Source organism: Meles meles, chromosome 7 (genome assembly GCF_922984935.1).
Source record: "Meles meles chromosome 7, mMelMel3.1 paternal haplotype, whole genome shotgun sequence".
In the NCBI taxonomy this organism is placed as follows: Eukaryota; Metazoa; Chordata; class Mammalia; order Carnivora; family Mustelidae; genus Meles; species Meles meles.
In genome coordinates, this window is record NC_060072.1 from 89844539 (window position 1) to 89855560 (window position 11022).

Genomic DNA, 11022 nt, shown 5'->3' on the forward strand with positions numbered 1-11022 from the left:
AGAAGCAGCCTGGTCCTGCATAAGTTTTATTAAGTTTATTGGTGAGACACAGGAAGCAGAGAGGTAAGGCCTAAACAAGGACAAGAACTCTCATATTGAGGGCACAAATACCTTCATGGATGGGACCAATCTTCAAGGCTACTCCCAGCCCTCCATACCTGCAGGGGCCACACAAGATATAAGCTATAATCTGGTCTTCCACCTGAGGCAGTGCTGCTCTAACAGGAGACAGTCCCTGTGGATCTGTCAGTGGACCTATACTCTCATGACCCCATGGAGCTTGTAGCCAAATAACCGAAGCCAGGGCATGGAGGGGGTTACGGCTGAGGAGAAACCTTCCTCCAGGGGAGGCGTGCAGGCCAGGATGAGGTCTGAGCCATCATTGTTGGCAATGCTTCAGAAAGGGGGTCTGAGTTAGGGGGTCTGAGTTAGGGGGTGTCTCAGTATGGAAGCAGAAAGATGGGATAGAATCCTGATTCTAGATTGAGAAAGACTAATGTAGGATGTAGAAGAGAGGAAATGTCAGTGGCAAAGAAAAGCAAGAAGGAGACCAGGAGAAAGGTAAGACAGGGGTTTCCTGGAGAAGGGAGTCCAGAGGAAAAGCTGGAAAATGGACTTTTGCTTTATCTTGTGGTCTTCTTGGCAGGGGAGCTCAGAGCGGAGGTCTTCCCCTGGGGTTCCTTGAACTCGCTTACATTCCCCAGCCTGGTTTTGGCCTCCCCGCGGGGGCTGCAGTTCCCACTGCCAGTGACACAGCCCCCCGACAACATGCCATAGCCCCCCGAGACAGAGCTGGGCCGGTAACCATAGCTTCCAGTGCCGCTGAAACCAAAGCCGGCCCCAGCACCTGTGGTCCCCGCCGTGGTGCTGCTGATGACCGCTGTGGGGAGGCAGAGAGGAGTGATAAGTGTATGTCCCCAAACAGGGGTGACCCCAAGTCCCCTCCAGTCCCCCAGCTGCATCTAGCATAGATGTCTCCCTCTTAAGCAAACAGTTTATATCAACTGTGGACTCTAATGACATGCTCAATGTCTGAGGGGCTCAAGCTCTGGAAAAAATAGCCCAGATCCCAGATCCCAAATCGGGCACCTTCTCATTCTTTGGACCAACAATAACAAGAGCTTCCCCCAAAGCATCCCATAAGCCAACAGGTCTTGCATTTAACTTCAGAATACATTCTAAATTTTTTTCAAAGTAATTCCTAATTGACTGATTTAGGGAAAGTTTTGCCGGCCTGTTTTAGAAGGAGACCAGGCTAAAAGCTGCAGAGCCAGCATTAACACAGGTGGTGCAACCCCGTGTCTGTGCACTGGTCTCCACTCTCAGTGAGGAGGTGGACTCAGGAAGCTCACAGCTTCTGTCATGCAGGAAAGCCAGTGTGGGGGAGACGGAAAAGGGCGGGCTGGGAATTTCATCCCAGCACAGACGAGATTTCTGGGGAAGGGGTCCTGTGATGGGAAGCTGGCAGTGGGAGCTCCATAGAGGAAGAGGCAGCAGGTCTCAGCAAGTAAGGCGATGGTGATCTACCAGGCAGAGCCCAGGCTGTTCCATGGGGGCCTGGCAGTAGGTACCTGCTTACTTCTTATTCAGTGATGGGCTACAAATATTCCCTCAGAGGTGTGAAATACTCACAGATGCTCACAGAGTTGGTGTATTCTCCAGACATCCTGTGAGGAGAGAAAAGTGTAGGTGAATCTCCAGTGTGTGGAATCCGAGCTCCCCACACCACAGCTTGAAGTCAGTAGGCAGCCTAGCCCGGCCTCCAGCAGCCCCTCCAGCTGGCCAGCTGGCCTCGGAGTACCTGCAGTCTCTGTGAACCCCACCCAGAAGGCTACTCTTCCCACCAGAGATGTGCCAACTTGCAAACCTTCAGCCCCCAATAACAGCACCCCTTAGAGTGCCTCCTCTGGGCTTCTCTTTATCCCATTTGTTCATGCCTGCAAGGCTAGTGCCAGAATAAATACATGTGTGGAAATATTAGCATTGGAAGTGCCATTAAGTATTATTAATCAGACATTAACGTCTGATTTTAGGACCTATAACTTCTTCCCTGTGGTCTCAGTAATGTGGTGGTGTTCAGTTGGAACAAGGTTTTCCCACACTAATGCTTCATATACACTTGTCTGACTGCTGTTTTGAACATGTACTGTTATATATTTAGAGCTTGTCATTGGCTCTGTCTTTTATAACAAAAAATGCATTTTTCTTAAAAAGAAGTTATATATCGCAGGGTAAATAGAAAGCCAATGCTACCTGACCAAAAAAGGGGGGAAAACAGTAGTAATAAAAATAAATATAGGGGCGCCTGGGTGGCTCAGTGGTTTAAGCTGCTGCTTTCGGCTCAGGTCATGATCTCAGAGTCCTGGGATCGAGTCCCACATCGGGCTCTCTGCTCAGCAGGGAGCCTGCTTCCCTCTCACTCTCTCTGTCTGCCTCTCTGCCTACTTATGATCTCTCTGTGTCAAATAAATAAATAAAATCTTTAAAAAAATAAATAAATAAATAAATAAATAAATATAATGAAAATAAACCAATTTAAAAATTTTTGGCTAGATATTATTGTCTGCCAGAGGCTCTGAACCTGGGATCTACTGTCTCTTTATTAATAGGGATATTTGCAATGGTCAGGGCAGTGTTAAAGACACAACAACAACAGCACCACATTGAGACTTTCTCCCTGTCCTACTCTGGAAAGTCATAGGAGAAATGCAAAGGACATCACTGTCTCATTCACTGACTGCTGCTGTTTTAAGCTGCTTGTGGGGGACATGAAAAGTATCTCCAGGCCCTCCAGCAACTTCTCCCACACTCTGGGAAACTGAGTCAGAAGATTCCAAAAGTTCTTCCACCTCCAACATTCTAAGAGCCCTCCCACCACCCACCTGCACTCTTCACCCTCCAGCAGCTTGCGGTAGGTGGCAATCTCCACGTCCAGGGCCAGCTTCGTGCTCATGAGCTCCTGGTACTCGCGCAGCATCCGGGCCAGCTCCTCCTTGGCCTGGTGCAGGGCGGACTCCAGCTCGTCCAGCTTGGCCCGGGCATCCTTCAGGGCACAGTCACCCCGCTGCTCAGCATCGGCGATGGCCGTCTCCAGGTTGGCACACTGAGGGTCAGGAGGTAGTATTTTCCCCATGAGTTCTAGGGCTCTCTGGGGCTCCCTTCACCCCTCACCCCAATGAGCTGACTGTGGTCGGACCCTCCTCTGTCTGACCCTACTTCCTAAAGCAAAGCCACATTCCTGATGAAGGAGTCCTGCCAACGTGGGTCAGAGAGGATTGTTACTCTCAGCTAACTGGCTTTCTGAAAAGACCCTTCCAATTGTTCCAGACTCAGATGGGAGGTTACCTGTTGGGGATGAGACCAGGGGGTCCATCTGAGAAACCAGGTTCTGAGATGGAGAACCAAGAGCAAGAAAGAGGCCCAGTGGAGTTACGTGTGATAAGCAGTTCACTCCTTCCTTGGGAAATAAGCCAGGACCCGCCAAAGCCTCTTCACCTGCTTCTTCACACTCTCAATCTCAGAGCGCAGTCTTTGGATAAGTCGAGTCAGTTCAGAGATCTCGTTCTTCGTGTGTTTGAGGTCATCCCCATGCCGACCGGCCACTAGCTGGAGCTCCTGGAACTAGGAGGACAGGGAACAAAGTAGAGACCTTGACTCAGGGCCTGGCGGAGCTCAGCCTGGCAGACTGTTCCTTTGCCTTCAGAGTGTGAGGGGTGGATGGGGGACCCCAACCTTACCAGGCCTACCAACAGCCTCTCACTCAACCATCCACTCATTGACTATATGTTTGCCTTAAGCGCAGTCATCTCACTGATGGTTAGATTTGGCCATAAGAACTCTTGAAAGCCTCTACTCTCTGCACTGCAACTTTAAAACACTCAACTCCAACTATGATGCTCCTCTACCCACAGCCCTTCAAAGTCAAGGTCAAATTTAAACTATGAGCATGGAATCAAGGTGTTCTCAGGTTTGACATCCACCAGTCTCTTCAGACTCTTTTCTCAACTGCCCTTGCCCTTCATCTACTTGTCTGTACACCTGTGCCAAACAGTTCCATATTCCCTAAATGTCCCCTGTGCTCTCAAGTATCTGAGTCTTTGCATGAGCTGCTACCTCCACCTGGAAAACTCTTCCTCATCCATTTTCCCTTTTTCCTTAGCTATTTCCAACTCAGCCAGGGCAGAGTCACTTCTTCCAGGAGGTCTTCCTTGATTTCCCAGTTGGGTGTCCTTCTATTTCCATAACTCCTGGCACTCCAGTCCATAGATCTTACCACACTGTACTACAAGCACAACTTTCTGTGTTTTCCTTGTCAGACTTAGCATAGCTGGATGGCAGGGACCTATCTTCTCTGTGACTTCCTCCTCTTCATAGCTCAGCTGGGTCCCAGGCTACTGGAAGTCTTTCCAGTCATAAGGAAAAATTCAGAACTCTGGTGGCTGTGCACTGTTTCTCTCTGCTCCTGGTACTTGGCCTTGGGGGTTGTCATATCGACTCTAACAAGGCCCTAGGTTCAGATTCCTCTTAAAGGTTCCAGGTCCCCTAGAAGGCAGGGGGAATTCTCACTATGCTCCTATGTTTTATCTTTGGTGCTAATCTTGGGACGATAAACACTGGCACAGGACAAGTGATCTTTTCCTGCTTCTCTGCAAGGCTGTGTGGGCAGGATGGCTCTCCCTACACACCGACAGAGAGGGAGGCACTAACTTCCCCAATTCTGACACCAAGCAGTATCCTTTTGAAGCAAACAGGTGAGCATCCTTCTCTGTTCCATTCCCAGCCTACCCCAAATCCTCACTATAAGCACTTCTTACCAGAGTCATGTCTTGATCTTTTGTCTAAACACTGTAGAATTGGCAGTCAGTCATCTAGATTCAATCCAGCTCCATCACTTACCAGCTAAGTGAGCTTGGCAGGTTACTGACACCCCCTGAGCCCTGGTTTCTTCATTTTGAAAGGGGAACAATAATAATAAGACCTCATAATTCTGTTGTTAGAACTACACTAATGAAACTCTGGTCCATAAGTGCTTACACGCAGATAAAGAAGTGCCAGTGTGGGTAACCCCAAATAGCAAGTGACCCAAAAATCATGTCTGTGCAGACCTGCCTGACTCTTCTGGAAGGAACCTGGGGTTAAGCACTGGCCACTGACAATCCAGAATGGTTGGGCCACATGGCCACATAGCCATCCCTGACACTGGCTTGCAGCAGTCACCTGAAGGGATTTGGGGAACTAGCGCCTTGAGTTTGAACTTTTATCAAGGATAAAAGTTGTTGCCTGGGCCTTGAAAGCCTCCCTTCCTCTCACCCCTGCTGGCCACATCCTTCTGTCCTTATAGTGGCAAAGAGGCAGGGGGAGGGACAAGATAAGTCCTCAAGTGTGTGAATCTCCCCTGAGAAGGAACCCGATAAGCAGCATGGAACAATTAGGAAGCTGCCATCTTGATCTGAGAAACCAAATTATCTAAAGAATCATTTCCCCACCCACAACCCATTAGAGGAGTTAAGATCTAAGGGACTCATACTCCCCCTTTATCCTTGCAGTTGGACTTGAATGAAAGGTAGGAATTACCTGATCTCAGATCACACTCAAGAGACCCCCTAATTTATTGTAATTAATGAGGGAGTTGAGATGCTAACTACCTATGTTTCGCTCCCTCTCAGACTCAGTTCAAAACCGTCTGCCTCCAGGAAGTCAGTCCTGACCTGCCCCACCTGGTCCCCTAACCTTTGTCTCCTCAACATCCTGGACTCTGTCTGTGCCACATTCATTTGCACTTGGCTGTAGATGTCTTCCATGGCCTCCCCAGTCTAAGTGGATCAGTGTAAGAGCTTCATCTTCTCCTCCTTTTGGGTTCCCCCCAGCACCCAGGACAGTTCTGTGCTCCCAGCAAATGTGTGGGACATGGTGGGCCATGGACTCCAGGGAAGTGTGCAGCCTACCTTGGTCTGGTACAGCGCCTCAGCCTCAGCCTTGCTCTTCAGGGCAATCTCCTCATACTGAGCACGGACCTCAGCAATGATGCTGTCCAGGTCTAGGTTCCGGTTGTTGTCCATGGATAGGATGACTGACGTGTCGCTGATGTGGGACTGTATCTGAGCGATCTCCTATGTGGGAAAGAAGGAAACATGAAATGCCTTTTATGGGCAGAGGAAGATACCAAGGTGATAGGCCTTTCCTAGCAGGAGATCCCCTAGGCCCTCCTAAATAAATGCAAGATGCATTCCCCCAAGCCCCACATTGATGTTTCAATATCACATCTGAAATCTGTTGAATGAGTTTGAAGCAGCTCAGGAAGAAAACAGCCCATCTGTCTGTCATTTGAGACAAGTCAGGAGTATAGGAAATAGCGGGGAGACAACATGGCCACCACACAAGAGACACTAAGGACACAGAAGTCCACATATGCTTGGCCAACAGGTTTGGGCTTGAAGCCAGATGGTCAGAGGCAGTAGAAAGGGTATGAAGACTCCCTACCTCTGTCCCTGGAGACTCCTGCTCAAGACCCAAGGAGACACCCAAGTGTCAGGGAGTAGACAGGCAGAAGTGAGACTATCCTTGTGAAGACCAGTTGGAACCCCGTAAGGGTTCATGGCTTCCTGAAGGAAGTGAGACCAGGACATCTGGAGACCAGGCTGGGACTGATGGCACACGTCATTTGGGAGCACTGAGGTAGAAGTCGTGCTTTCCTTTGGTCAACATGGCCCCCAGCATCCAAATGCAGGAGATCCCCTGGGCTCTTAAAGTTACTAAGGAATGAATAACCAACCACTCATTCATTCACATATCTGTCCTTTCAGAAGACAGAGTTGGGAATAGGACTGGGGGATGGAGCATTACCCCTTCATACAGGCATTTGAAGACAGAGCTGGGGATAGGACTGAGGGATGGAAACTTACCCCTTCATACAGGCATTTGAAGAACTTGATTTCTCCATCCAGAGCATCCACCTTGGCCTGCAGTTCCACCTTGCTCATGTAAGCTGCATCCACATCCTAAAGGAATCCAGAGATGCCCTGACATTGCCATTCTTCAAGCCCAGACAGGGCTCTCCCAGGAACTGGCATCTGAGCACCAACACTGAGACTAGCAAGCCGCCCCCCGGGAATGGAGTCAAGACCCAGAAGGCAGGAACAGGACTTCCACCCAAGACTCACTGCGAGCCTCTGGAACTCCTCTGTGCCCCATCCAAAATGGAAACTTGTTACTGCTCTATTTCTCAAAGAGAGGGTTTATGAGGGAGTGCTGTCTCCCACACAGGAGTCACTCAGCAGTCAGAGCCCAGGACAGCCACAATGCTTTGCCAGAGACAGGCAGAGTTGGAAGATAAACCTGCAGCTCTTCTCAAAGCATGTCCTGTTTCCCAAGCCAAAGTGAACACAACCTGGGCATTGACTATCCACATCTGTGTTCCTGCCCACTCACACCAAATATAAAAAGCAGACAAGGTTATATATTCTAGGTTAACATTAAAGGGTCCCAAGATGTCCCAAGCAGTACATCCCTCTGTCCTCCTCTGGCTCTTCTGTTCAAGGTCATTCTACAAGGAGCACAGACCTCAGTCTCCCCTCTGTTATCTCCCCTGCCCTCCACACTCCACCGCCTAGGTGACAAGATATATGCACCCCCTCCTCACCTTCTTGAGCACCACAAATTCATTCTCGGCAGTTGTGCGCTTATTAATTTCCTCCTCGTACCTGCAGGGAAAGCATTGTGGTGAGCAAGGCAGGGTGGGTGTGTGTCCTCATCATGAAAGCAGAAAACTAGTTGCCCACACTATGTCCCATATAGCAAGTATTGTTCTATATCTTTGCAAATCTGTCCAACTCACTAGGACTTCTTAGCTAGTGCTACAGACAGGGTTTTCAAGCAATTCCCTCCCAGGCCAGGGACCAGATGATTTGGGGTCTGGATTTCCCCTGATACCTGGAGAGTAAGTAGGTCCTTCCTCTTCCCATTAAGTGTCCAAATCACAGGAACATCCTGGTGTCTCTTAGCTGTGATTCCTATGTCACTCCAGCTGCCTGACACCCCTGTTAATAACTTCATCCCATCTCAAAGCATGAGTCTTAAGGAAGCCTGAACTATCCCCTGGGACAGGAAGAGGGGGCATGGCCCAAATGTCCACAACTTGAAGTAGATTAGAGGAACTCCAACTCCCTGCCCTGCTGGGTTGAGGTAGTGGGAGGTGGTTCATTGGAACTTGGGAACCCACTGAGCAAGCTTAGGAGCTGGGAGGCTCTCTCCAGTGGGGAGCAGGAGGGAACATGCCAAGGAGGTGACCACGCCATGACAGTCCTCTCACTGCCTGAGAGGCTGACTCTCCACTCTCCAGATTGCCCAGCCACCCAGAGACGGCCTCATCTTGCCTGGATAGGGGAACTCAGGATGAGCCACTCTCATCCAAGCTCTGTGCCCCTGAGACCAGGGGCAAGTGTCCCAGTGCCTGCTGGGAAAGCCCAGCTCTGGATACAGCCTAGGTAAAGGGTCCCACTCACCTCCTCTTGTAGTCCTCCACCACGTCCCGCATGCTCCTCAGCTCCGAGTCCAGCCGAACCCTGTCCCCGGACAGCGTCTCCAGCTGCTTCCGCAGGTTGCTGATGTAGCCCTCGAGGATGGGCTCCAGGTTGTTCTTGCAGTTGTTCAGGTCCAGCTGCTGCAGCAGCTCCCACTTGGTCTCCAGCACCTGGTTCTGCTGCTCCAGGAACCGCACCTGGGACCCAAATCAACAGGTACTCGGTCAGTAGGGAGGCTGTGTGGTTTCCTTTCCTGGACAGTGGCTGTGCTGTCCTGTGCTACATTAGCTTAAAGGGTAAGCCTCAGCCCTTAGCAAATATCCCTCACAGCCCCACCCCCACGCCATTTGTTTGACCAAGGTTCCCTTTCTAGGGACAGCTCTATGATCAGGCAGGACCGCATCTTCATTTCCTGCTAGTCAGAGCTATCTCCTCTGTATCTGTCCAAATCCACCTGGACCAGTATCCACGGGCAGCCTGGGCCACCTCTCTAAGGAAAATCCTTAGACACATAAGTTGGCCTGTCCTGGCCTTCACACTCTTGAACACCCCTGCTCAGGCCCTGGTGGTCTGGCCTGTGCTTTGTCTCCTCTTCATCTCCTCCATCATAGTATCTCCCAGCCCAGCCAGAGGCAGGTACTCTGTTGACTGGGGGTCTTGGGCCTTCCTATATTGCTTTCATGTCCAACTCTCTGATCTCAGAGCATTTCTCCAGGTAAAGAACCAGCATTCTCAAGTTGGCAAAGGCCATATAATTCCCTTGCTCAAAATGTCCTGGTGGTTCCCTATCATCTGCAGGACTGAATCCAAATTCCTCCCTGTGCTCTTCACATTGTGCCCACCCCTTCCTTCTCCTCCTTCACCATTCACCTGACTCTCACAAAGCCAAATTCTCCTCATGCTCCTGACAAGCCTACCATGCTGTGGGATGGCTCCCTCTCCCTAGGCTTCCTTTCCCCACCTCCAACCAGTGAACTCCTATTCATGCTCTGCCACCCTACTCACTGTCACCCTGGTGAGCTTCCCCTGCTCCCCTGTGCTCAGGAAGTCTCTGTTCCCCAAGGCCTTGCCACCCCGTTGTTCCTCGGGGTTCTCAAGCTCAAGTGGGCATTAGCATCACCTGGGGGCTCCTGGTCTCACTGGAGAGCTCATGATTCAGTAGGTATGAGACAAGGCCTGAGAATATGCATTCTACAAGTGCCCAGGTGATCCTAATGCTGCTGGTTTGGGGAGCACTTTTCAGGACCACAGCTCTAGTGCATCACTGATCCCCATCTGCCTCACCTTGTACATTGGGCATATTATAAGCTATGAGTCTGTCTTTCAACCAGAATCTGAGCTGGTCTGGGTCTCATGAGAGGAGAAACTGGTTCTCATGGCTTTATAGATATCTTAGGCTGCCATGGAGCTCTCCGTTGTCCAGCTTCCTAGTTTCTTAAACTGTTACTCTCCAACTTTCAACTTTGAGGCCACTTCTCCTGCCTTCTGGAAACCTTCCCAAACCAAACTCCCTGTCTCCTCCTGCCCCTCTGACCAATCCCCACCACCACCAGCCCCTCAGCACTGATTTCAGGTTTGTCCAGTTCTTCCCTGCTCTGTCCTCACCATGTCTGCATCCTGGGGCGTGTCCTGCCTTCCTCTCCTTCAGACAGGGAGCCCCTGAGGGCAGTGAAAGTAGAGGAAGGAAGGGGTTCTATGCTTGGCTTGCTCCAAAATTCCCACCTTGTCGATGAAGGAGGCAAATTTATTGTTCAGAGCCTTGATCTGCTCCCGCTCCTGGGTGCGCACTTTCTGGATCTCCGGGTCCAGCTCCACGTTGAGGGGGGCCAGGAGGTTCTTGTTGATGGTGACCTGGTGGATGCCCCCTGGAGGGCACACAGACGGACACACGGGCCCCAGGGCTACACTGCCAAACATGCTGCCAGCAAAGCCACTGGCCCGGCCTCGACCAAACCCATAGCCTCCTGCCCGCCCACTGCCACTGGCCATGTTGAGGGAGATGCTCCGGGTTCCCCCCAGGCTGTAGAGGCTCCGGCTTCCAAAGCCCCCGCTGAGTCCTTTGCCCCCTGCCCGGTAGGAGGATGAGCTGCCCCCTGAGAGCACTGCTGAACAGCCACTGAAGCCCCCTTTGGTAGCAGCTCCCGACTTGTAGGTGAATTGGCGGTTCATGCTGAGAAGGCCAGAGAGATGGAATAAGATGCTAACCCTTAGCTGAGATGCAATTCGCCAGCCTACAATCTCAGGCTCCCTATTTATAGGGCTCAGGAGGAAGCCACTGCCCTAATTTGTGGGTTTAGTTTGCCTGGGAGCAAAAAATCATTTTCTCCCAGCAAAATCAGAGACACCAGGTAAATAACTTGAAAACTCCCAAAGTGCTGGGCTTGCAAGGCTTGCTCATATAATTTGAGTCTTATCTAATCAACATGGGATAATTAGCCTGACCAAATTATCCCTAGAAAGATCTTGACTGAGAGGTTTGTCACAGCCTCAATTGCCCTTCCTC

The 11022-nt window shown here is 50.7% G+C and overlaps 1 protein-coding gene across 1 annotated transcript; it reads right to left on the minus strand.

The window, feature by feature from the left end:
- Positions 1-623: 623 nt before the first annotated feature.
- LOC123946691 (keratin, type II cytoskeletal 73) lies at positions 624-10688 on the minus strand. Its single transcript, XM_046012339.1, has 9 exons — positions 10242-10688; positions 8502-8716; positions 7640-7700; positions 6903-6998; positions 5946-6110; positions 3496-3621; positions 2883-3103; positions 1633-1667; positions 624-880 (listed from the first exon to the last, which is right to left on the minus strand). The coding sequence occupies exons 1-9, from the start codon at positions 10686-10688 to the stop codon at positions 624-626; spliced, it is 1623 nt and encodes a 540-aa protein (XP_045868295.1).
- Positions 10689-11022: the final 334 nt, after the last annotated feature.